Source organism: Pararge aegeria, chromosome 20 (assembly GCF_905163445.1).
Source record: "Pararge aegeria chromosome 20, ilParAegt1.1, whole genome shotgun sequence".
NCBI lineage: Eukaryota > Metazoa > Arthropoda > Insecta > Lepidoptera > Nymphalidae > Pararge > Pararge aegeria.
In genome coordinates, this window is record NC_053199.1 from 4,662,333 (window position 1) to 4,690,125 (window position 27,793).

Genomic DNA, 27,793 nt, shown 5'->3' on the forward strand with positions numbered 1-27,793 from the left:
TTAACATGTAGATTAATAATTACTGAACCCAGCCAAATTGATTAACGAGACTGAAGTAAAATACACCCGAGTTCTTATTTATAAACGTTATTGATCTAATATCATGGACTTTTTCTACAATATCGATCATGACACATTTTAATTTAAATCCACAACGATTAAGTTTAAGAAAATAATTGCTATCACAAAAGTCTATGATCAGAAACGTACTTTTGTTCCTGTAAGCGTTGTAGTCTGAATAAAACAGTACATTAAATAAATTGTTTTTTTTTTTAATTTTTTTTTATTATTTGTATCATAATAAATGGAGCATTGTTAAGTTGTCTGAATAAAACACTATATTAAAATAATTAAATTTTTATTTTATCTTCTTAAACCTATTTAAATAAGGCCAAGATTCATTTAGGGTCATCTTAAATAACACTTTACTTATGTCTATAAATAGTCAGAGGTGTGATTGTTTACAAAGGTATCACAGAATAAAGAGTATACAGAACCCTCATTCTGCCATTATTAGATGCAGTGCTTTGTGTCCAAAAACAGTAGAAAAAAAAAAACCGCGCGCACGTCTCCATTAACACTCGCGTAATAGCAACATTACGCGATGCGGTCACAAACTTTTCCCATTTTCCCTATTTAATGTCAACTGCTAAATGGAGTGAAGTAACTAACTACCAGTTCGAGAAACACTTAAGTGGAGTGGTTTTTGACGCTTAAATGTTAGTTGCGAAGCATACACTGTTTCTGTATATTCTTAATTCTGTGCTAGGTATATGTAAACGTTGCCATCACATTGAGCTACGATCTACAGGCTAACTTGGCTTGTTTTGGTCGTTGGCACTTCATATTTGCACGAAAGTACTGACCATCACAAAAAATATTTATCTCGTACCGGATTTCACTCTTCTGATTCACTCTTCCATCTTGCTTTTTGCCTACACAAACACACAGGACTCCCTTTCCTTTGAAGTTTTCATTAGTCATCCCTTTTACCAGCTCACCCCATGACAAATCTTAAACATTAGCTCCCTACGAGTTTTTATAAGGATTTGCATATATAAACTTTACAATCAATATTTAAGTTGGATGACTTTGAAAGCATCGCCAGATATGACAAATCGTTATATATGTTCGCTAAATGTTGTACATGTATATATTTCTAATAGAACGCTTTTAGTAAAATAGTAGTCGCAAAGCCACGTTTTAATACATTCTATACATTTTTATTAATAAATATATAGAGAGTGAGGCACGTGCGATTACCTGATGTTAATTAATTTATTAACTCAGTAGAGTTAGACTTATCCAAGCTACGAATTGGTGCAATTCCAGTATATATAGGTAAAGATCAATTATATTTACTTCTATTATAAATGCGAAAGTTTGGATGGATGTTTGTAACTCAGTCACACAAAAAGGGCTGGGCAAGTGTGGCTGACAATTGATACAGAGATAGATTATAGTTTGGAATAGCGCATTGGCTTTATATTTCGAGAAAACTAACGATTCCCAAGGGATCTTTTTATAGTTTAAAGATTGTTAAACTTTAAAATGATGTTGGACAGTAGCAATCTGCTGAGTTTTTTGCTCTTTCTCAGTGGAATCTTCCTTCCGAACCGGTGGTAGAGTCACTTACAAACAGACAGACTTGACGTTTCAAAAGTGCTTATATTAGGTCTACTTGAAATAAATTAATTTTGAATCATTATATTACAAGGATGTTCTGAGTTCGTCATAAAGGCGCAGTATACTCATAATAAAATGTTTCTATAAGAGTAATGGTACCCCTTAAAAGAATAGATAACGGGCACATTGGAACTGTTTTAATACTTTTCTTTAAATCCACTGTCCCCGTTACAGAAGATAGATAACGGGAATATTGGAACTATTTTAAGTGATAACAACTATTAGGAGAGTACCGCTTTGCTACGTAACACGTTACGGCGCCAGTCTGTCTGTCATCCTTTTTGCTCGGTATTTTTTTGATTATTTTTGGTTTGTAAAGAAGTGTTAAAGACAAATTTAATCCTTGATTACTTTATAACTTTAAACTTATTTTTGGTTCTTTCTTCGTTCTTAGTCCACCAATCCACACTAGGCCGGCGTGGTGGACTAAAGCATAAACCTATTCTCATTGTGAGCCGGTAATGGGTTGAGATGATGATAAACCAAAAATAATTAGGAAACGTTAATCTAATAGCTCGACGTGTATTCACATGTTATTCAGTTTCACTTCTATCGGCAAATTTTATTCAAATCCCACTCTGGAAGAGTAACGATGATTGTTAACGGGGGTGATGGTATTATTTTTAAATAATAACATTTAAATCCCAGCGTCCCCGTTAACGGGAGTATGGGACTACATCTAAACTGATGACTGATATTGGGTAGAGGCAGGCGTTACTTTGCGGAATTCCATGATATACAATAAAAGTCGAGCTTAATTTGCTATACTCCGCGTAAAACAGGAGAATCTGTACGATGTAATTAAAAACTTAATCTTTATACCCCATACCGAACAGATCTTGTGACTCTCTTATCAATTATACATTGTAAAGTCAACATCTCCCGAGGATGCTTCGGTGTCGGAGCAAAACGTGCGTAGAGTACATTGCCGAAGATTTGTTTGGTGTGGAGTATAACAATTCTCCTGCTTTTCACGTAGCGTAGCGAATTAAGCTCGATTTTCATTGGACCGATGACTTGAGCCTAAATTAGTATAACTTTAGAGTTGAGTGCGAGGACGTTACGCGGTGAGCGCTACGAACTGGTGGAATACGTCTAAGATGTGCGGATCCAGGTCTTGCGTGAAGAGGAGCGTTTCGAGGGTGCTGCTGTATTTCTGCACTTGTTCGTGATGCTGCAAACATAATAACTTAAAATTAAAAAAAAAAAAAAACAAAATTGTGTACATTATTCTACTAGTTACGCCGTTTCATTTGATACCCATATTTGAGGGAATTGTGCAAAAACATGTAATCCGCTGTTTTGTGGCGGCGGCTCTCTTGGATAGATTTTAATGATTTGTGTTATGAGTAATAAGATAACTGATGAATAATTTTTATTAATAATATACATAAATACTTATAATATATAGATACGGTATGAGGCGCGTGAGCTAAAGGCGAACTAAAATATCACTTGCTTCAATGTGGCAAAGGAAAACATCATGAGGAATGCATGCCTGCGAGTTCTATCTTCATCGTGTTTTCAAAGGTGTGTGGAGTCCACCAAACCGCACTGCGCCAGCGTGGTGGACTAAGGCCTTAACCCCTTCTTATTGTAAGGCACAGCATACACATAATAAAAAGTTACTATATGAGTTTAGCCCTAAGTAGTTGTCCGCCTTAAAGTGATAGATAACGGGGACATCGGAACTATGTTTTCATATTTTTCTTCAAATCCCACAGTCTCCGTTACCGAGGATAGATAAAGGGAACATTGTAACTATTTTGAAGTGATAACTTCTTTTGGGAGGTAAGATGCTTCGCTTTGTAACGCGTTACGGCACAAGTCTGTCTGTCATCCCTACGTTGTGACATCACTTTTGGTTGTCAAATCATTTTTGGTATTTAAAGAAGTGTCAATGACCAATTTAAACTTGAGACTACTTTTTAATTTTTAACTTATTTTTGGTTGGATAGAAGCAGGCGTTACTTTTCGGAAATCCATAATATATTATGAAAATTAAGCTTAATTTGCTATACTCCGCGAACAGCAGCAGAATCTGTATGGTGTAATTTATAATTACTTCAAGTGAGCAAGTGACAAATTTTTCACTTAACAATTATTCATTGTAAAGTCAACATCTCCTAAGGATCATCTCCTCCGGATGCTCCGGTTTCGGAGCGAAACGTGCGTAGAGGGTACATTTCCGAGGATCTGTTTGGTGTGGTGTATACGGATTTAAGTAATTATAAATTACATCATACAGATTCTGCTGCTGTTTGCGGAGTATAGCAATATATTAAGCTTAATTTTCATAATATTATTTTTGGTTCTTTCTTCGTTCTCAGTACACCAATCCGCACTGGGCCAGCGTGGTAGACTAAGGCCTTAATCCCCTCTCATAGTGGGAGGAGACCCATATCCTGTAGTGGGCGGGTAACGGGTTGATGTGATGATGATGATGATTCCCAGGTTAGGAAGCACTGGTGTAGACTAACGGAAATGGGTGAAGTTTAAAATAGCTCACCAGTAAGAAGACCTGCCGTAGTCTAGCCAGGGTGGTCTTGTACCAGTGCGTGTGAGGATCCCTCGCGTCTGTGTCGGCTCGCACCAGGTGCTCCGACAGGATCATTATGAACCTCTGGAACACGATCAGGAACAGCCGCTTCTGATCCGTGTGCGCCATTTCTAGCCGCTCCTCCATTCGTTCTACTGCCTGGAAGTCATTCAGTTCAGTTAAATCCGTCCTAGCATCAGTCACGTTAAACAAGATAGATACGCGTCAAAAATGGCAAAAAAAAAGTGTTTTTTTTTTAATAGCCATTCTCTCGTTCAGCCTAATATTATTGCATGTAATACATTGTGTCCAAAAACAGAGAAGCCGCCCCGAGCAAGTCTCCCATCACACCCGCGGAATGTTGCTTACTCACAAACAATTCCCATTTTCCTAATTTTAGGGTAAAAGTTTACAACATCAGACGTAAAATACTGACAAGAAACACTAATAAAGTGGGATGGTTTCTGAATCATCAATATAAGTCGTGTACACGGATTCTGTAAGTTCGTAACTCTGTGAGCCAGAATTAACATAAGTGCCATACAGGTATGCCCGTTACCATCTTAGACTGCAATTATCACTTGCCGACTAGTAAGATTGCTGTTTTTTTTTTTTTAAATAAATAAATAAATATACTACGACAATATATACAACAAATTATATATACACACAACACACACATCGCCACTTAGCCCCAAAGTAAGCGTAGCTTGGGTTATGGTTACTAAGATGACTGATGAATATTTTTATGAATAATATACATAAATACTTAGAATATACATGTAATAACCAGACACTGAAAAACATTCATACTCATCACACAAACATTTTCCAGTAGTGGGAATCGAACCCACGGCCTTGAACTCAGAAAGCAGGGTCGGTGCAAACTGCGCCAATCGGCCGTCAAACTTGTAGTGGAATAAAAAATATAAAAACACAGTAGTTGAAAAACATTTAAATAAATAAGAACTAATTTACCTCCTCTGTAGGTTTGTCATGATCCTTCTTCTTTTTGGTTCCACTCTCGTCCTCTGACTCGGAACTGCTGGAGTCAGCTCTGGCGATCGCCTCCCTCGCCTCTTGTAATTCCTTACCTGCACGAAAATTCGAACCAAAATAACTATAAACAACATCATACAACGTGTAATCGAATTACGAAATACTGTTGAAGGTTGCATAAGTATATTTCATAAGGATAACTCTGTTAAAATATTCAATCAAAATAAACATATTTATTTTTCCATAAATACTGATTCAGAACTTATTGACAACCCTATTGAACATATAATGCCGATACGCGCATAGTACCTACGCTACGCGACGCGTACCTTTATAATAGATTAAATAAGTGACAGGTGTCACTTGACTTTAATTTTGCAGGTGATGGCAGAATCCGATTTTTTTCAGTAAAAACTATGGCAGTGGTTTACTCATAAAGTATAAGCGTTTCGGTTTCACAGATAAGTCTCACAGAGACAGTAAATAATGTGCTGAGTACATTGATAAAAAAAATAAAATGTCGATAACTTCATTTCATTAGACAGCAAATTGTATGGAGGGTAGTGGTAAGGAGAGTCATCTTATATGGGAGAAAAGTTGAATAAGTGTCCAGTGTATGCGCTAAATAACAGTTCAAAAATCCTCCACAATGGCGCTGGTGGATGCACAGGGTATGGTATGAATGTAGCAATCGTAGATGAATTGAAGTATGCCGAGTTAAAAAATTTAATGTCATTATCGACTAAAGTAGTTAATTATTGAGAATTTCAACAACTTACGTTGTACAAAATATTGTGGTAATTATAACCTTACTTCCTTGTATCTCCATACTTCCTTGTTTATTTTTCAAGCCTACTATAACAATATTTATATTTGGCGCTTCTTTTAAGAGTTACCCTGATGCAAATGTGGCGCCATCCTAATTTAATACATTTTGACGACACTTTTTCATATACACAGATGACTTACCTCTACCCTCCATAGCAAATTGGAAAAAACTAAACTGCAAAAGTAATTTCGAATTTGCCGTGCAAAAAACAGATAATTAAAGACATAATGCACATACCGCCAAATCTTCCGTAATAATAAAATGTATACTTTTATAATATTAGGCTTATGGTAGCAAAGGAGCTTTATAGTACAATGGTTACTTTATTGCAAAAATGGCTGAATAGATGTTGTCCTTTGCCTTTCCTTTTTCATTTCGATAGTTACCTATTTGATACTGCTGTCAAATCCATAATTATTAGGAACATGTTGATACCGATATAGATAGAAGTATTGAAACAGACACAGTGTAGGTTCATCTTGAAGTTTAAGATCTAGTGATACTTAAACAAGGAAAAAGCCCCGGCACGCTCTGTAACTTTTCTAAGTTATGTGCGTTGAAAGCAATTAAACGCCACATGCCTTAACGGCGAAGGAAAACATCGTGATGGCTGAGAGTTCTCCATAATGTTCACAAAGGCGTGTGAAGTCCACCAATTTGCATTTGGCAAACGTAGTGGACTAGGGCCTATACCCTTCTCATTGTAGGAGGAGACCCATGCCCTGTAGTGCGAGAAGACCCATGCTCTGTAGTGAGAGCAGACCCATGCTCTGTAGTGGGCCGGTAAAGGGTTGATATGATGAAACACATACAACTATATGTAAAACATTTAAGTAATGGTATGAAATCGTCTTACGTCTAGTTCTACTCGCACTTCGACTTCAAATACTTTCTATCGCGAGCCCCCAGGGAGATTTTCCTTTCTATCTTGGTATGAAGGTCACGGGCGAGATTTTCCTTTCTGCCTCGGTATGCACTCCCAAGGGAGCTTGTTTGTTTATGAACGGGCAAAGCACGATACAAGTTATTTCAAATGCCGTCAGAATACCTATTGCTTACAGGACCTTAAAATGAGACGGGATGACGCGATAGAACTCGTTCGGGGAACACGAGATGCACACTTTTCAATTAATAATTGTTAGCAATTATTCATTTTAAAGTCAACATCTTCTTAGCTTCGGTGCCGGAGCGTAACATGCGTAGATTGTCGTGCGCATTGCCGAATATCAGTTTGGTGTGGAATATAAGATTGCAGAGATCAGTAATCATAATATTGTCATTTTTAACAAAAGGATAAATATTTTTAAAAATTAAACATATCAAGCACTATTCCACATAATCTTTAGGGAAATAATATATATATTATTATTTAAGTGTTTCTTTTTTGTTTCAACTTTAATTTTATCTTTACTTTCTGTTTAATTTAATTCCAAGTTGTGTACACATACTTTGGGTTGTAGCTTAGAACAAAACTTGTTATTACTTATATTTAGATCTACTTTTAGTTATTACCTGTGTTGTGTACCTAATAACAATAAACAATAAACAGTAAATTGAACGTAAAAGATTCTCCTGCCTTAAGCAAAGCAAATTAAGCTTCATTTTCACAGTATAACAAAGGTATGAAAACCGGGCGGGTGCCTTTCGGTGCGATGGTAAAACGGTGAAGAGGGAACGAGATCGAAAAATTTGTGAGCACACTTCCTAAAGAATATCCTATAACACACCGACAGACTGGCTAACTTACGACTGTGATCAAGACTTTCGAGTCAAAAGTGGTAAATCCATCTATTATAGATCTCCTGGCTCGGCGATCCACAGCATCCTAAGAAGCGAAACTTACTCAATTTGGTGACGTGTTTGTTCATCTTGTCGATGGTGAGATGCAGAATCTCCCACAGGTAGCCGTGCGTGAAGTACGGCGCCATCTCCTTGGAGAACAGCCACGTGGCCACGGCGGAGCACTCCACAATCTGCGTCTTCAGCATCTTGTCCACGAGCACGCACAGCATCTGGCTGTGACGCTGCCACAGCTCCCACACGTTGCGCAGCACGTAGATCTGAGCCTCCTCCGACTCGGCTAGAATCTGTAAACAGACATTTGGAAAAATAAGAAGAGATAATCATTAACACTAAAAGTTTATCAATGTTTAAAAAACTTGTTTTTGAACATTGAAGTCAGTCTGTTAGTCCCCCCCCCCCCCCAGAAAAGGAAATCGAGCCCTTCAAGAGTCAAGTACCTATTAATTAAGAAAAAAAAGGCTAGTAATTAAGTGCTATGATTATTCTAGTAACTTACCTTAAAAACATAATGGAACTTCGATATAGCTGCGAAGCTGTGCGAAATGCTTTTACTTCCAAGATTCAGCAGGGTCTGCACAAACACGTCTATCTTCAGAGGATTATACGCAGTGTGTGCGGGATTCGCGTCCCCCTCGCGCAATGGATTGGGGAGTTCCCTTAGGACGTTGAGAGCTTCTTCCGGGGAGCATTTGTTGCGCACGCACACCACCAGCTGATGGGCAGCTTCGGTTCCTGGCAGGGCCGCTGTGATACAAGGATTTTTTTTAAAGTGTAATCTTCTTTTGTTGAGCACGTTTTGGGTGAACAAAAATTATGGAACTCGCGTCATCGGCATCGAACGCTTTCCATGTGCTGTATATCTTTCAAATAAGTAATTTTCTTTTTATTCCACTACAAGTTGGCCCTTGACTGCAACCTCAACTGGTAAGTGATGATGCAGTCTAAGATGGTAGCGGGCTAACCTGTTAGTGAGTATGTTCATACCCCAAATAAGTTTCTACGCAACATCGCACCGCGACACTAAATCGCTTAGCGGCACGTCTTTGTCGGTGGGGTGGTAACTTGCCAAGGCCAAATCCTCCCACCAGACATTATAAATTCCCAAATTGCTTCTGCCGGGAATCGAACCCGAGACCTCCTCATAGGTCAGGGAGGGAGGTCATCAAAAAAGTATAAGTGTTTAAATGTATTAATTTATCCTCATCAGTACACTGTTCTTAATTATACCTAGAATCTGCCTTTCGATCCAGTGAAAGAGTCACTACAAACATGCTGAGTTGACGTTTCAAGGGTTTTTAGTAGGATTTCTTGAAGTTAATAAATTTTGTTTTTTTTTTTTTTTATTTCATGCAGGGTGGCCACTCCAAGTTAGCCCAAGTTTGCTATCTCACTTGATGGTCACCGACGAAACCGTTGCTACAAACAATAATAAACCCCCAGGTCTAAATTTGGTATCTAGATTAGCATTAATAATGATAAATGAGACGTCGCTAAATAGTTTCAGTTTTTACATGTCAGACTATCTTCCTGGCGCAGCGGTTAGAATAGAATAGAATATAATTTTGTTGTTTACTGTTTACACATAGAAAGGAGGCCTAGAAAAGAATATAAAACAGTATACCCACATACGGGCGTACAATTATATTATTAAATAAGTTTAAAATTAAAAATTAAAAAAAAAAAAAAGTTAGTGAGCGTTGGTTTTAAGTTGGAGGTACCGGGTTCGATACCTGCTAGGAGCATTTTAGGAATTTATAATTTCAGAATTTTCTCTAGTCTGGTCTGGCGAGAGCCTTCGGCCGTGGCTAGTTACCACCCTATCGACGAAGACGATGTCGCGTAGCCACCGATTAGGATATGCGTTTAATATAACTGCCATACTCCCTCAGAAGTTAGCCCGCTACAATCTTAGACTGCATCATCAATTACCACCAGGCGAGATTTCAGTCAAGGACTTGTAGTTGAATTAAGCAATTAAAAATAGTTTCAATGTTGTTAAGAACAGATGCCTAATGCAGTCTTTCCTATTCATAACGAGGCTAATGAAAAATCGACACGCGAACGAGACAGTGAAATTCCTCGCAGCGATCACGAACACTTTCCATCTCGTGTCTTTTCAGCTGCTTTTATATTGCACTGTAGTAGCCCGCAACGTCGTCTGTGCCAATTGTTATTGGCTTGATGACATATTTACACCGATAACATTTATACGTCTCTAGAACGCAACTCGCCTACGGGACCTACTTACGGGCGTTCCGGTACGACGCCGAGTAGAATCGGATTAGAGGTATGCAATTTTTTATGTGCTAATACACGCTTTTGGCACATTTTTCTAGGAGTCATTCCGTATCCAATGAGCCATCGCACATAATTTTAAGAGCAGTATCTCTATTTTGTACCATTTTCAACTTGTCGACTAGACTATAAAGGATGCGTAAGTATATTTCATAAGATATTTCACCCTGTAAAAATATTAAATCAAAGAAGGCATTTTTATTTTTCCATACAAACGAATACAAAACAATTCTAAGTTATGACAACCCTATTTAAGATACACGAATTGTAACTACGCTACGCGACGCGTACCTAATAAACGCGTGACAGGAGTCACATGATTCTAATTTTGCATGTGATGGCTGTATCTGATTTCTTTTAGTAAAAACTATGGCAGTGGTTTACTAAATAAAAATAATTAAATAGTTCAAACAAACTAAAAAAACACGCTTGGTATAAAAAACTAAACTAATTTCTTTCTTTTAGTTTATTCATAATAGCGATTTTTTTTTAGTTTTTCTTGATCTATTATTTTTATTAGAGCAAAATTAATCGGTAACCCATCCACCATTAAAGAGATAAAATTTTTTTTTTTTATTCAGTGTGCCCGTCTCTCGAAATGCAAGTTCTAATTATTATTTAAAACAGGCCATTAAAAAGTAATAGCTAACGCCCTCTACCATCTAGTAGCTTAATGTTTTCTGTGGAATTTGTTAGGTACGCGAACGCCATAGGTTTTTTACATTTGGGTCTAGATGGCGCTGTAGTAATTAGTAAAAAATCTTATTTTTTATAGTGAAAATTGGAATAATCTTTTCAGATTAGTGTATTGTCATCGGTCCTCGATATGTCTACAAAGTTTGAAAGAAATCTGACCGTTTAAAGTGGGTCAAAATCGCACCCAAAGAAGTCGGTTACAAACAAACATACAAGTGAAGCTAATATAAAGCGTGCAAAAACTAATAGGTTTTCGGTTTCGCAGATAAGTCTCACAGACTACATAATGTATCTACATTATGTAGGGTCTCTGAGACTTATCTGTCTAAAGCCTGTGATGTATTATTTTGGTTTAAATATACACGTTCTACTATAGAATTAAGTACATTGAGACCTTTAATTCCGTATTGCGTAGGTGGTTATATATGTACGTATTCAAATAGCTAATTAGCAGCGACTAACACTTGTGTCCCGATGCTACCTCGCGTGTGCGGGATTGACGTGTTCCAACTGGACAGTTGTCTATGAAACCATTTGGTACTTCATTAGTTATATTACTTCCTTCTCGTAATTACATTGTATTAATGTATTTAAATTGCAAAAGAATGCAACATAATATTGAAGAAATTGCGAAATGTGAAGTAATAAAATTTGTACTTAAAAATATTCAGTTGCGTGTGATTTCATAACTTCTATATGCTTTTTTTTTTCTGCCATTTTAGCATTCATAAGCGTGTATGCAGCTTGTTGTTAAAATTTAATCTGTGAGTTTTTATCAATGAGCTATTAAAAAATGTAACCTGTGGCCAAAAATAAAAGTGCTGATTCTGTAGAAAACAAAATTTGTGTTCTGCGTCTACATTAATTTACGTTAGTTTATGTTTTGTGCTCAATTTCTAATGTTACAAGAGGTAAGATTTGTTTGTTCTTTTTCATAATAATTTAACGGACAAACCAGCACGGCTAGCCTGGGCAGGAGACATTTATATCCCCGGGGAAAGGATGTAAGTGGAAATAATATCCAAATAATATATGTGTAATAAAAAACGGGGGTAAACTTCTCTTATTCCATGTTCTAGTGATTTAGCAGGTGGGCACGTTAATTATATCCCTTGTCAGGGTATATAATCGGCCGCGGAGCGGATGCGTGAAGAAGCTGTAAACGCACATCCGCTCCGGCGTAGACGGGGGGGAAGGAGACGGCGGGAATATGCCGCACGTCTGCTTGCCCTGGGAGGCGGCGGGTAGTTATTGGGCTAGCTACCCGTCCCTTTACGAGTCTCCCTGCTGTCTGAGGGGGGGGGTCAAGCTGTCCTGATCGACTTCTCCTTAGCGTAGTAGCCCTGGCAATCAGTTGGGGTTGTTGGTAAATGTCTGGGAAGTGTACAACGGGTTCCCCGGACGTCCAATAAAGCCAACGAGAGGGACATGCCGTGGTGGTTTTTAGTTCGGGTAAACGAGTCCCACATAACCTCTGTCCTGCCCAAAAGGACAGAGGTAGCCATAAAGCTTTTCCACCACGACAAAAAAAAAGGGTATATAATCGGGGGATATAATTTTTATCTCCCGCCCGTGCTAGCCCTGCAGGCCCACTTGATGGGAGTGAGTCTACAAAACAACACTTCGCAGGGCATGCCAGGAACACGCCCTGCAACTTGCTGCGCTGTATCCATCAACCTAAACGGCTAGCATGCGCAGGAGACAATTATATCCGCGGGGAAAGGATAAAAATGTATCTTTTGGACGGCCGATTGGCGCAGTGGGCAGCGACCCTGCTTTCTGAATCCAAGGCCGTGGGTTCGATTCCCACAACTAGAAAAAGTTTGTGTGATGAGCATTAATGTTTTTCAGTGTCTGGGTGTTTATAAGTATTTATGTTTATCAATATATATAAAAGAGAAAGTGTGTGGGTATGTTCCGTATAGGCTCCGAAACGACTGGACCGATTTCAATTAAACTTTCAGGGAATCTCCGGATTGACCTGGCGAGTAATCCTGTAAAGTTTGGTGACGATCGGAGCACTTCTATTTTCGAACTGTCAAACTGTCAAATACAGCTTTTATTTACTATGATGATATTCTATTGTTGGGTGTACATGGGTGTAGATAATGATCTTCACCCGCTCGAGAAGAGAATAGATGAGAATGAATACGGAGAGAAATAAATGATTTAATATATTATGAGACTTAAATTAAAAATTTAATAATGTAAGTTTATTGTTTAAATAAAATAAAGCAAAATCTAGCCCGGCGAAGCGGGCTGGGTACGCTTGTTATTCATAAAAATATTCAGTCATCTCAGTACCCATAACACAAGCTACGCTTACTTTGGGGCTAGATGGCGATGTGTGCGTTGTCGTAGTATATATAAATTCTCCGACAGCTCTATCAACTCTCAGCACTGGTGCACAAGTGGAAAAAGTAATAAACGGGGGTAAACTTCTTATATTCGTGGAAGCGTTAATTATATCCCATGTCAGGAGATATATTCGAGGAATAAAATTTTTGACGCCTGTCTGTGCTAGCCCTGCGGAGGCAACTACGCTCTTCCGACCGGACCACAGCATGTCCTACTAATATTATAAATGCGAAAGTTTGTATGGCTGGATGGATGTTTGTTACACTTTCACGCAAAAACTACAGAATTTGTCTGAATTTTGGAATGGATATAGACTATAACCTAGATAAACAAACACATCGGCTTCATTTTAACATGGGAAAATGTACGATTTCCCGCTGAATGAAACACTAAAAAAACGGTCACGAAGCAACAGCTGATTTCTCATAAAATTTAGCTTCCTCGTGAAGTCTTAGGCGAAAATAATGGCAAATCTTGGAGGCAATTTCTGAGAAGTGAGTTTCTAAGTATTGTTACATCAGTGTCATCATCAACAACCCTTTAGCGGCTCACTACAAGACACGAGTCTTCTCTCAGAATCAGAAAGGTTTCGGCCATAGTCCATCACAATTGCCAAGTTAACGTATTTAACGGTAACCTCTTTGACAATAAAACGTGCGTAGAGGGTGTATTGCCGAGGATCTGTTTGGTGTGGAGTATAAGGATTGAAGAAATTATAAATTACACCACACAGATTCTCCTGCTTTTCGCGGAGTATAGCAAATTAAGCTTAATTTTGATAATATATGCATGAAGGTTTCCACACGACGTTTTCCTTCACCCTTAAAGAGATCCTTAGTTGCCTGGAACGCACGTAACTCCGACAACATAGAGGTTCGGTTATCGAACTCGATCCTCCGGATAATCGAGCCGAAGTTACCACTACGCTATCACCGCTTATTTCGTATAGTTACGGAAAGCAATAAATGCAATTTCCTCGTGATTTAAGTGCATGGAAGATATTACAACATCGATGGTATTGTCGGCAGCCATTGATAGCCAAGCGATAACATCTCCCTACGATAGCATATTGCCTAACGAGGATGGTGCTAATAACTACCATGTACTTACATTGTACGTATTAGAACCACTAATGCGTGAAGTGCAATTTTCAACACGTGTGTGTTTACAGTTATGTTTTAACACCTGCCGCTGGTCTAGGAGCCTTTATGGTTAGAACTTTTTTTTTTAATCCGCTAGAAGTTAGCCTTTGACTGCAAACGCACGTGATGTTCAAGAATGACAGTTGTCTAATATTGTAGCGGGCTCATGAGTTATGGCGGTTATTTGAAACCCATACGCGTAATCCGTTTATCGGCATCTTCGTAGAGTTCTGTCACAAAGAGCTCTACAAAGAACCGTGGCGTCCAAGGCCGTGGCTTAGATGCTAACAACTGGAAAAAAAATTGTGTGATGGACATGAATGTTTTTCAGTGTCTGGGTGTTTTTCGTACTGAGAATGTGATTAATTTCGTAATGAAATCTAATGAAGAAATTCGATACATTTCAAAATTTTACTACAAAAAGGTAAAAATGAAACGCAAGCCGCGAAAAAAATATGCGATGTTTATAGACCTAGTGCAGCGTCTGTGAGAGTAGCACAAATTTGGTTTCAAAGCGTTTTTCAATCCGGAAATTTTGAAGATGTCAAAGATGCACCTCGCTCTGGTCGCCCTAATACGGATAAAATGGATGCCATTTTGTAATTGACAAAAAATGTTGTAAATTTTCTTAAAAAATGCGAAGAAACTTTTTCCCCAACCTAATATTATAAGTATTTATATGCATTATATTCATAAAAGTATTCATCAGCTATCTCAGTACCCATAACACAAGCTACGCTTACTTTGGGGCTAGATGGCGATGTGTGTATTGTAGTATATTTATAATTTATTTATTTATATAATAATACAGAAGATACCGTACGCCTAATTAGTTGTACGTATTGCAGCGGTGATAGCCCAGTGGGTAGGAAGTACCTCTATCCCGGCACGAACCTCTGTACCTCTAACTTTAAGTTATGTGCGTTTTAAGCAATTAAAATATCACTTGCTCCAACGGTGAAGGAAAACATCGTGAGGAAACCTGCATACCTGAGAGTTCTCCATAATGTTCTCAAATGTGTGTGAAGTCCTCTAATTCGCACTGGGCCAGCGTAGTGAACTACCTTAACCCCCTTTTATTGTGGAGAACCCCTTTTTATTGAAGGAGACCCGTGCCCTGTGGTGGTCCGATAATGGGTTGGTATGATGATGATGATTGCACGAACAACCCTCTTCTGCGTGAAAAGCGTTTAAGGAAAGCAGAAGAGTTCCGCTTGCACATTATAAGTCAGTTAGTGAGTGGGGTTGGTTGGACGCACTTCAGTCCACGATGCCCGGTGAAGCCGACGCACGCGTCCGTATGTCACACGTCTTATAACTAATTAGAGAAATCCATAAGTGCATTAAACCGAACGTGCAGTGAAGTGTACACTAAGATGCGATCCGCATTGCTTTGCGTTCTCCTAACACTAATTGTGAGTATAATCAGATAAATTGCACCCGCTTTCCACGGTAGATGATAATAATATTAAATCACTTTGTAAACTAGTGTTCCGTTTGGTATATTTACAAATACTTTGTGATGTTTGTAATTGTAAATAATAATATTTTTTTTATAATTTTACCTGTTGCACGCGTTCTTTTTACAAATTCCGTAAGAACGGTTACTTTTTCTGGGATAAATAACCTATATTACTCTCAGTCCTTTCAACTAACTCTTTGCCACAAAAAAAAATAATTATTGGTGGCTTAGGGCGTCAAACAATCAAACACATTTGCGTACTTATAATATAGGTCCGCATTAGCGGTGATAGCCTAGTGGTTAAGGCCTCGGCTTCTTTTCGGGGTAGACCGATTTTATACCCAAAACTTTTTTATTTATTTTATTCTTTTAAGCCCATGACTGCAATCTCACCTGGCGGTAAATGATGATGCCGCCTAAGATGGTAGCGGGCTAACCCTAATCGACGACTACGCGACAATATAATATATATATTGGAACGTTAAGTCTTATAGCGGCAAGTGTTTGTCGGTATCTTTTCATTCTACTAATAATAAGTTAGCCCATGACTGCAATCTTATCTGTTGGTAAATGATGATGCCGTCTAAGATGGTAGCGGGCTAACCCTAATCAATGTCGACGCGACAACATATTGGAACGCTTAATCGCTTAACGGCAAATCTTCGCCGGTAGGGTGGTAACTAGCCACGGAGGAAGCCTCCAACCAAACCAGAGCAGAGAAAATGCAGAAATTATTAATTCCCAAGTTCGGAATCGAGCACGGGACCTCCAACTTAAAACCAAATCCCTTACCGCTCCGCCAGGGACGTAAAATGCATCTCTAACTTTTCGAAGTCACGCAGTTAACTTTAAGGAATTTAATATCACTTGCTACAGTTAAGCTAAAGGAGAACATCGTGAGGCAACCAGCATGCCTGCGAGTTCTCCATAATGTTCTGAAGAGCGTGTGAAGTCTACTTATCCGCTCTCGGCCTTTTGGTGACTACGGCCTGAACCCTTTTTATTCGGAGAGGACACCCGTGCTCTGTAGTGGGTTAGTAATGATCAAGTTGATATTTATTTCATTGAAAACTTATTTGACAAGAAATTATCCATGACTGTAGTTTTCCATCTTGTTCATCGATTAATAACGTACTACAATATGATATCACATCATCATATACCGGCCAAACCCATTTCCGGCCCATTACAGAGCACGGGTCTCATCCCACAATGAGAAGGGGTTAAGGCCGTAGTCCACCACGCTGGCCCAGTGCGAATTGGTGGACATCACATAAAATCTTTAATTGATGAAATGAAGCTACCGAACACATTAAAATATAATAGGCGGCGCAAACTATAATAGGTACTTTTCTATATCACTCTATACAAATTTATTCCAAATCGTTAAAAAAATATCATAAGTTATAAATTACATCGTTATAAAAACACCTCTCTTGCAATTGACACGAATCGTTGCGCATAATAATTGTTAACGACCTAATAGTTGAACAACTTATAAAATGCATTTGGGAGTCGTTTTTAGTTGTGTTTTTTTAGTAGTAGTTGACGAACCGTGCGAGCTATACTCAGAGCAACGCTTTGCAGGGCACGCACGGAACACGTCCTACAATATACCGCTCTGTATCCATTATACTGAGACAAGGGTGTTAAGACTCATGTGCCTTATGAAAGAATAATACAATATATTTTTCGCAGAGTATAAATAAATATATACATATAATAGCGGAACCCAGCGCCATCTGTCGGCCTGATTTGTGAATCTAAACCATCCAGGGTGCCACCCAAACGCATACCACAAAATTCATTCAAATCGGTCCAGCCGTTTAGGAGTTCAGTGACATACACACGCAAACAAGAAATATATATGTAAAGATTATGAAAATACACACATCGCCATCTAGCCCCAAAGTCAGCGTAGCGTAGCTTGTGTTTCGGGTACTAAGATAGCTTATGAATATTTTATGAATATAATGCACACAAATACTTGTAATATACACATAGACACTGGAAAACATTCACATTCATCATACAAACATCTTCCAGTTGTGAGAATCGAACCCACAGCCTTGGACTAAGAAACCGGGGTCGCTGCCCACTGCGCCAATCGGCTGTATACCAAATTAAGAACAATTTTCATCGTGCCTGTAACACCGGCAACCACAGTTTATTTGGAATTGGAAGCGGAGGTTTTTTTTTATCAATTTTACTTCATAGCTCCTTTAAATTTGATCCGATAAATATTGTCGGAGATAAAGGATAACTCTCTTCACAGATAACAGCGAGTCGCAAGGCAGATGGGACAACGATCGAATGCATTTGCATGCGTACCATCCTACTAATATTATAAATGCGAAAGTTTTGAGAATGGATCTATAGATGGATGGATAGATGTTTGTTACGCTTTAACGCCACAACGAATAAAACGATTTGCCGGAAATTTGGCAGAGACATACAATATAGTCTGGAATAGCTCATAGGCTACTTTTTATCCCGGAAATGCTAATCTCTTACAGGATAAATTATAAATTCTTACGAATTTTACCGTCCACCACCGTGCCGTCTACACAAGGTAACATCTAAGGAAATTAGTTAACACCCACCTACTCTCTACATCAATCAAGATGTTCCATATAAATAAAATTCCCTCCATATTAATAGGTAGGTACATCGGTTAAAGTTTAGAATTGGTAGTAGGTAGTTATAAATTCAACATATTTAAACAAACGACTAAGGTTTGGGCTTTTATTTCATGTATACTTGCTCTTGAAGCTTTAATCATCCGCTATATGAATCCTTAAATCACGTGAACGATGCCAATCGGAAATGACACAGAACACACAACAAATCTTTGAATTTTTTGGCTTTCCTTCGCTATAAAATGCATGTATACTGCATATAAACCTTCCTCTTGAAACACTCAATCTATTGCTGAAATCTGCATTAAACTCCGTTAGATCTAAGTGTACAAAGAGCGGAAGCGACTTTGTTTTATGCTATGTAAGGAAGAGAAAGATAAGTTTATTTCCTTAAAGACATAATTTCGAATCGCAACATTATAATACTAGTGTACGAATCATTAAATCCATTGTAATGCACAGACATTATATCGTCTGTTTATCTATGGTAAATGGACTTTTTACTCCGTAAAATCAACAGAAATAAAAGCCTGTGTTACGTACTGTGTTCACCTCTTCAAAGCAGAACGGATCTTTGCCAAAAACATAGCTCGCATCCTGGAGGCAAGGCATAGGACATATACATATATTTTATGTCCAGTCTCCACATAGACATTTATAAAATTACAATAGATTTCATGAGATAAAGAGTACTTTATCTCTCATGAAAACAAACAGTCCCTGCCAGTTTAAAGCAGAAAGTTTTTTTTTTTATTCAACTACAAGTGAACCCCTTGGCTGCAAGTACCCGGTAAATAACAAGATGGTAATGGGCTAACCTGTTAGGGGGATCGTTTTCTTTGACCAGAGAAAATTCGGACATTACAGATCGAATGAAAGTGAAAACATTTACTTTAATTCATAGAGCATACACAAACTCATACATCAGACCAGAATTCATAAAACAGACAAGTGTACATTGAGTAGACAAGAATTCATAGAGCATGCCCTTATTTCTTAATTTTTCGCTAATGGCACGGCAAAGATCAATATCACCTCGTTGGATAGCGCACCGACCTCGATGCACGAGTATTGTCTGGATGTGATTTTCTCATGTCAGTGGGGCAACAGACTTAGTTTTTATTGTTCCATCATATCACATTTACATTGATATAGACGCGTAAAGATAGTAAAGATGATCGCACACATGTGCTATGGCATTTAAAAACCATCATCATCATCATCATACCAATCCAGTAACGGGCACGGGTATCATCCTTCAAAGAGAAGGGTTAAGGCCGTAGTCCACCACGCTAGACCAGTGCGGATTGGTGGACTTCACACATTATGGCGAAATCTCAGGTTGAAGCAAGTGAAATTTTAAATGCTTAAAAAACCATACTTCCTACTAATCCTAGTATCCTACTCCCTACCCTTCCTGGCGCAGCGGTGAACGCTGTGGTTCTAGGTTGGAGGTCCAGGGTTCGATTCCCAGGAGGAGCAATTCGGATATTTTTAATTTTTGAATATTCTCTGATGGATGGATGAAACGGCAGAACTAACAATTCCCACGGAGTTAAGAAAAACAAAAAAAAAGGCCGACGTAGTTGCGGGCCAACAGCGAGTCTGTAACAATCCAGGAGTCGCCCTATACACGCTCCCAATAAAACTTTTATTGCAGAAATAAAAAATAATTGCAAGAGAAAAAATGGATATTTTTTTCTTATTGGACTATTTTTTTTTGACCCAGCATAGTATTAGAATCTTCTTTAAAAATTACAATAAAAATTCCTCCCCTAATATCTATAGTTCGCAAACATCTGATATAAATAATCTTGATAGGATTTGATACACCACTTACCTAACCTATTTGGAAAATTATATTTTCCCGTTTTGGGCCTATTTTGCCTTCTTGTTTCTAATTTTCAATCAATTTTAAAGAAGTTAAAAATTCTAGTCCATAGTATTAAGCGACATATATATAAGGTTAATATAAGACCAATATATCAGTAATAAATGTAAATTGATAATTGAATAATTAATTAACTACACATTGTGTGATGGGAACATTAACAGTTTATCTTTTCGGCAACTTTGTAAAATTTTACCCTTGAAATAAAATCGAATGTAAAGCCATTAGTGCAATATTACGAGATGTAACTCTACGCCGCTTTAACATCTAGGTCCAGATGTTATCGCAGATAACAACAGAATATAGCAGCATGGCACGTGCTCTTAACGAAAAATCGTTTAAGCATGTCAAAGTAGAAGTTAAACTAAATCTTACTATGTTGAACACAACTATTATAAGTTTATATCTCAAAAATACACAAAAGAAACAAAGACCTTACCTTGAACTTTAATTAATTACTTTTATTAGACTGTGGGAGCATTTAGCTAATTAAGTCATATGATACATTTAATGCTTTAATAAACAAGTTGTGTTTAAAACTAAGTATGAATTGAGAAATTTTAATAAGTTTATATTATTTAACAATAAAAAACAATAAGTATGTAATAAAACACGTTCGGAAAAACTCAATTTGTATTTGTGTATTGGAAATTAGCGACGAGGCTTGGCTCGTCAAGCACGCGACGCTTGCACGCTATCCAAGCGCGCACTTTCGCGCCGACCGCCATTTTACTTTCAAACGCATATTAAAATATTTTTTCAGCAATTACAATTCTAATAATCGCGGTCCGATAACTAATTAATATACCGTACGTACAGCAATATTTGCGTTAATTGACATTGAACATTTGTCATTGCAGATACTCAGAAGAATTTACGCACAAAACGATGACTTCAGACCTATGCCGATACCGTTGAGCGATTGGCACCACGACAGGAGGGAGGGTCGCGCTGGCACCCTACACGAGACCTTCAGAACTGAATCGCCTCCAGCAGCAGCCGCTGTACCCGCACATTACTGGGAGGATGCCCTAAGACATAGCGTATACCTAACCCTTGTCAGGGACAAAATCGACCAACTGATCGCCAAGGGCGAAGTTATATCACCCAATAGTAAACCGGGCGGTTATGATTCTAAAGAAATCGACGATCACGATCTCTGGAACAAAGTGAAAACGGCACCCTTTGAAAGAATCCAGCAGGAAGAACCCGGTGCTTACGGAGACGTTACGATAATGGCGAAAGGGCGACTCTTAGAAAACGAAGACGGTTACCGCTTCACCGAGGATGAAAGGTCTAAAGAGAAATGCAGCGAAGACGACTGTATGCGAGACGTGAAAGCCTTCTGGTCAGTGAAACGAGTGAGACAAAGGGATATGGAGACATCTCCAGGAAAACATCACTACGAGCTGACTTTCTCGGTAATTTCACAAATGCCTAAGAAGCAAAGAAAACAATACGAAAATCCTATCCGAACTTTTACGGTCAAAGAGAGCTCTCCGAACGGCGAATTAGATAGACCGCAAGAATATCGTAAATTCGGACATGGCCCACCCCCAACACCGAGGCCTGAAAGGGCAATTTGGTTCCACAAGAACATATCACCTGCGAAACAAACGGGGAGAAAACATTACTTTCACGGATTAGATAGGATATTTTCGTCTTTCTTTTCAGACGATGAAGATAAAGACTACGACTCTCCACCGCCGAAATACAAGCAAGGTCCCTATGTAACGCCAGCACCACCTCAATACTCTAAAATAGGATACGCAGGCGCTCCTAACGAGCAACATCAACATATACCTTATCCTTACCGACCTCATCCCGGAAAACATACTCGGCCATCGTTACAATCACCCCCTATACATCCAGTTCAACATCAGTATTTAGACATGGGTGTAATTACTGCGTCCAATAACATGCCTTATGCTCCCTATTCCCACGACCACAGACTAGAGACGAGTCAAACAATAAAGACTACTAGGCCAGCAGTCTTACCAACACCGCTACCACATAAAAGTCAATCTAGTGAAGTGACTAACATGATGTCATTTGAGAGTATTGATAACACGTCATTGGCTCCCGACACTACCGTCATACACAAGAACTACAATAAGTACAAAACAACACCAGCAAAACATAACTACTTGCCGGACCATGTCAGACCACCTATATACAATGCTCCACCAGGTGTTTTCGTGACGATGGATAAAAAACCATTTAAACCCATGCCGCCCTTGAAACTAATGCACTCAACAAAGCCTCATCGACCGAATAGACCAATAGATTTCAGACCGAGTCCACAAATAACCGACGTTCAAAGTACAGATTCTTTTGCCGATAGTGCATTCAGGCCGATAACAATGAATTTCGGCGATAGTAGTGCACCCGCAAAGTTGGAAGTTATCGAAATTCCTAAGAAAGGCGAACAAAACAAAATACGAAAACCGACTGCGACAGGCAAGAAACCTCCGAAAAAACACGACAAACCACATCGTACCACCACGGCAACTCCTGATATAATCACTGCTCAATCGACTTCCGAGGAAGAAATCGAAACGATGGACTGGGCAAATATATTAGGAGCCTTTACCAAGACCACGCCGATGGTATCACAAACTGAAAAAATGCATGTTAAAGAAACTACTACGCCGATGACCACCACAAAAACTGCAACCACGACAAGGCCAAGAAGTACGACCACCACTGCAACGCCGCAGGAAACGACAACAACAACAACCGCCAAGCCCAAGCGTACGCGTCCTCCACCAAAATACGCTAAGCCAGATAAAATTAAGAAACATAAGAGGCTTAGCACCCCTACAACATCAACGACTACAACGACGGTAGCCCCCGAAAACATAGTTAAGAAAAGAATATCTCTTGACTTAACACCACAGGCATCTTCTGCCGCAACAAGTGCTCCAAAATCTACAAAATCCTACAGGGAATCACAAAACAAATCTCAAACAACAACTAGTACTACTACGTCTACTACCACTACAACAACGACGACAATCAAGCCAACGACAACCAAAACGACTACAACAACCCAATCGCCTAACACAACTAAAAAGTTGCCAGTCTCTACCACGCAATCAAGGAGTAAAAATCGTTTCCGACAGTCCACACTAATGCTTAAGGGAACGTCAATCAAACACGATAAATGGAACGGTCTTCAAAATAATCAAACGGTCACGACACCAACATTAACATCTTATAATAATAGAAGAAAAGGTTCCAACTTCCATGGCTACGTGTCATCAACCACACCACGTCAAAATGACGAGGAAAGTGAAGTAAATCACGCTGACCACAGTTCTACTACGGAATCCGTTGTTTTAAGAAAATCCTCTTCTGCCTTACAGACAAATGGAAATTTTGAAACCGTTCAGCAATATGAAACAAATAGTGTCATACCACTAGAACACGCGGACCAGGAAAGCGATGAGGATTATGAAGATGATTCCAAAGATCAGTCGGAATTTATTTTTCAGCCTATGACGACTCCAGAATCATCTCAAATAATTTCAACGCCCTACACGCCAACAAGTAACAAAACTAAGTGCAAAAAGAAAAAAAACAACACTACAACACAAGAACCAGACGAAATAAGTGCAGAAACTTTTGGAACAACGCCTAAATTTTCCACAGTAACAACGCCGAGAACTCCCACCGAAGAACCAACAACTAGTGATATTTTAGAAGAGTTTTTGAATTTCAACTTTAATGAAGATGATGAAAAAGATCCTAATCAGTCTGGAGCCGATTTACAGGAGGAAGAAAGCTCAAATAACGAAAGTTATTTGAAAATGGATGACTTTGAGGAATTTTTAGATTTGCATTTATCAGATAAAAAGAAACTATCAGATGAAGATCAATATGGTAATGATGATGATGATGAAGACGGCGAAAATGATGACGATGACGATGAAGATGACGAATATGAGAACAGCAAAATACCCTCAATCGATGACGACACAGATTTTCAATCGGACGATAACGGAAAACAAGAAACAGGCAGGTATTCAAGTAATGATGGTGCTAATGAAAAACGTCCTTACACCCTATTCGAACTAATGGCCATGTCATAGACTGATATACTACATTTTAGAATTCCAATAAATGCAGCTTTAATTTATTTCTGTTTTTAATATTGAATAGCAAAAGTTATTGTTTAACAGGAAAGGCATTTAAAATATAAACTAAATCCTGTCTTATTTAAATTTGTACTACTGCTCCCTCATTGTAAATATTAAGAAGTATAGATAAGGTAAAAAAGGTGAAGATATTTTGTAAACAACTTGACAATAAAAAAAAAAATTATAAATATAGCTTTAATTTCTTACCTGCACCTTCCATGGAATACTTGTAGATAGGTTCTGGTTTTAAAGGAACAAATGCTGCTAAGGACTCTGGGGTCATGTCTTTAATCCTTTGATGATAGGACAGTCTAAAAAAAATATTATATATCAATTTAAATATGAACTCCTCCCTGGCGCAACGGTGAGCGCTGTGAATTTAAGTAGGAGGTCCCAGGTTTGATACCTTGAATTTGTAATTTCTGTAGGTCGTTTTTTGTAGGTCTGGCAGTTACATGAAACCCATATCCCATATTGGTTTTTGCGCGGGATCATAACGGCACGGCGGCCTTTGTACTGTAACTAAACCAGGCCGGAGGATAAATTCCCAAATTCCCTAGTCGGGGATCAATGCCTAGAATTCCCACTTACTAATCACTGCACTCACCACTGCGCCAAACTTCCGTTTTCAAAAGTAAAACCCACTTTTGATTTTTTATATTATAAGAATATACATACATGTTCGTACATAATAAAGAGCTTATAATACTCTACCTTAAACATTTTCCTAGCACTTCTCTAATGAACCTTGGCTTAGGGTGATCAGGGTCTAATTGAGCGCAGGACTCCCATTCTTCCCATGACCAACGGTACTGAAAGTTGCTTATGTGGTATGAGAACCAATTCACCAACCTAAAGGGAAAGAATAATATTATATAATGTAAGAGTAATTTCCTTTAATTTCCTCACTTACTGACTGCACTGTTGCCTTTATACCTTATAATCAAAGACCTTATATCCATTATTGATTTTATACCAGAGATAATAGACTTATTCAAACCTGTTAATAAGTTTTTATTTTAATTTTAAGTCTAACATCAAAACTCACCTATCGAAACATGCAATATTCATTGAATCTATTCTCATAAAGAGAATCTCAGTTGCCTGGGCTAACACCTGTGGCATAGTTGACGGCTGCAACTTACATAACTCAATAAAAATTGAGCCATAACAGATCTCAAGATATCTTGGTGCAGGTAAGTTAAATAATTCAGCAAACATTACTTCCACTATACAATACTCTAAAGGTATTTTTGCTTTATATGGAAAACATAGAAGCTGGGCAGCGCATTCTTTTCTTTCCAAATGATATGCCTCAATAATGTTATGGAGATGTTCCTCTATGAGGAATCTTTCTATTGAATGTGCCCCTGGTAGGACCGGACCATCAGGGCAGTCTGTGTAGTCAAACATCCGGAATATCACTCGCGGCATTGGGTATGTGTCACCATCATTATGCGGAGGAGGCTGAAAAACAATATTATGTTTTATAAAATTGAAAAAAGTTACATGGGGTTCTTAGGTAGGTGGTTTGCATTAAACCCCATGTCACTTATTTTATTTTTTATTAAGAACATGAAAATGCAAATAATATCAGCTAATTCAAACAGTGTTCCATGTTTGCTTGTATTTTTCTATGAGTACACTTACAATAAACCTAACAATCTTAAAAGCTGTGAACTACACATAACAGAACAGGCATTGCTATCGTTTTCAGGCTGGAAGTGCTCAGAAATCTAAGAGGCCTGCTAGACTCCTATTAACAGCTGGGATGGCTGGATTAATAAATCCAGTAAGATGATCAACATCATAGAGACAACTTTGTAAAACCTTTGGATGAAAACCACTCAGTGAAGAGAAGGATATTCAGCAGGGAAAAACAATTTTAGTTATTATAACATTAAACAATTATTACTATATTTCTAAGCTAGTTATTGACTAACAATATTTTACGGAAATAAAACTTATTTTATCAGAACAGTAACAATAATTATCTGTATAAATATGGCTTTAAAATAATAAGCAGACTAAGCTTATAAACAGAAATATTCCCAGAATGGCTTAGGTACAAAGTAATAAATTGATTTCTTACATTCTTTAATCATAAGCTAAATCTGAGGAGTAAATAATTATATGTTTACCTGTATTGCAGGTAGTGTATGCTGCAAGGCTTCACACAATATAGAATCAAAAGCCAAATAAGGCCTGGGAATGTGCTTTTCAGACCAATTATCTTGCCTTAGTTTTCTTATCTGTGCCCAGAGACAATCCAGATACTCCTCTTGCAAGTGTGGTGAATCTACAGACCACACTTTGAGTGCTGGCCAATGTTTTTTGCTTCTTTTGTTTAGAAATACCTCAATTGTTACAAGTAAGTGGTCCAATTGTGATTCTTTCTTCTCATACAATTCTCTGCCTACCCAAGGCAGTGTAGCAAGGACTGCAAAAACGAACCAGTCTCGTCTCACCTGAGGTACGCTATCTTCATTTGCACTATCAACTAGTGTCTCAAGTAATGTCAGTAAAGATGATGCAGCCAACACATGACAGTTTACTAAGTCGGATATAAACCTCAAGCAATACCGGGCTGCGTTCCATTTACCAGTTTTAAGGTTTTCTTTAAAAGTTTTTACGATATAGTCTACAAATTCGCCGCCAAAATTGTAGTTCTTTGCGTTGAGTAAGCCTACTAATGTGGCGTATATGGTACATTTTTCCGGCATGCGTATCGCACATTCGGTTAAAATACGTAAAATTTTCACTCTGAACGTACTCAAGTCTGCCTCTAAAACGCTTGCTAAACCTTCCAAATTACTTTCTAAACTGGAACTGCTTTTCTCTCCAACTCGTAGGATAAGTGATTCCAACCTATCCTCAATCTCTTGATTTTCTGATACCCGACGCCGTTTTCTGTGGAGACGCTCTAGAATAAACAAAATAGTTAAATTAAATCAATCACTAAACCGACCATATTCTAACCTATAATAGTTTAATTTGCGTCCATTTACCGTATCCATCTTCTTCTTCATGAGCTCGTCGTCGGTTCATTGTTTCAAATCAGAATATTCACCAATATAAATCACGTAGAAATAGTTTTATTATTTTTATAAATTTGCAATCAAAAACGTAAACTATTTTTGACGCAAATTTGACATAACTAAATTTTTTTTCTTATTCTTTTGCAAAGGTATATAACCGTACAGCCATGTCTTCAGTGTATTGACATAACTTAAACCACATACATAACTAAATAAGCTCGAAAAGCCATAAATAAAAAGAAGAAGAAGAAGAACTAAATAAGCTGAATTCTCA

The 27,793-nt window shown here is 38.1% G+C and overlaps 2 protein-coding genes across 2 annotated transcripts; one reads left to right on the forward strand and one right to left on the reverse strand.

The window, feature by feature from the left end:
• Positions 1–341: 341 nt before the first annotated feature.
• On the reverse strand, positions 342–27,617 carry LOC120632915 (nuclear cap-binding protein subunit 1). The gene is made up of 10 exons (XM_039902953.1): positions 27,490–27,617; positions 26,623–27,404; positions 25,530–25,948; positions 25,196–25,333; positions 24,689–24,792; positions 8,353–8,600; positions 7,897–8,140; positions 5,204–5,319; positions 4,196–4,384; positions 342–2,860 (listed from the first exon to the last, which is right to left on the reverse strand). The coding sequence occupies exons 1-10, from the start codon at positions 27,527–27,529 to the stop codon at positions 2,747–2,749; spliced, it is 2,394 nt and encodes a 797-aa protein (XP_039758887.1). The 5' UTR covers positions 27,530–27,617; the 3' UTR covers positions 342–2,746.
• LOC120632914 (mucin-5AC-like) lies at positions 15,701–24,576 on the forward strand. The gene is made up of 2 exons (XM_039902952.1): positions 15,701–15,762; positions 21,200–24,576. Exons 1-2 carry the CDS (start codon positions 15,724–15,726, stop codon positions 24,431–24,433), a joined length of 3,273 nt encoding a protein of 1,090 aa, XP_039758886.1. The 5' UTR covers positions 15,701–15,723; the 3' UTR covers positions 24,434–24,576.
• Positions 27,618–27,793: the final 176 nt, after the last annotated feature.

Bases quoted from the DNA above. Each gene is read 5' to 3' on its own strand.
- LOC120632914 (XM_039902952.1), top strand. From the start codon at position 15,724: ATGCGATCCGCATTGCTTTGCGTTCTCCTAACACTAATT. The intron at 15,763-21,199 runs GTGAGTATAATC...TTGTCATTGCAG, and splicing joins GCGTTCTCCTAACACTAATT to ATACTCAGAAGAATTTACGC.
- LOC120632915 (XM_039902953.1), bottom strand. From the start codon at position 27,529: ATGAACCGACGACGAGCTCATGAAGAAGAAGATGGATACG. The intron at 5,320-7,896 runs GTAAGTTTCGCT...ATTTTCGTGCAG, and splicing joins CAAACACGTCACCAAATTGA to GTAAGGAATTACAAGAGGCG. The intron at 4,385-5,203 runs GTAAATTAGTTC...AATGACTTCCAG, and splicing joins ATGACAAACCTACAGAGGAG to GCAGTAGAACGAATGGAGGA.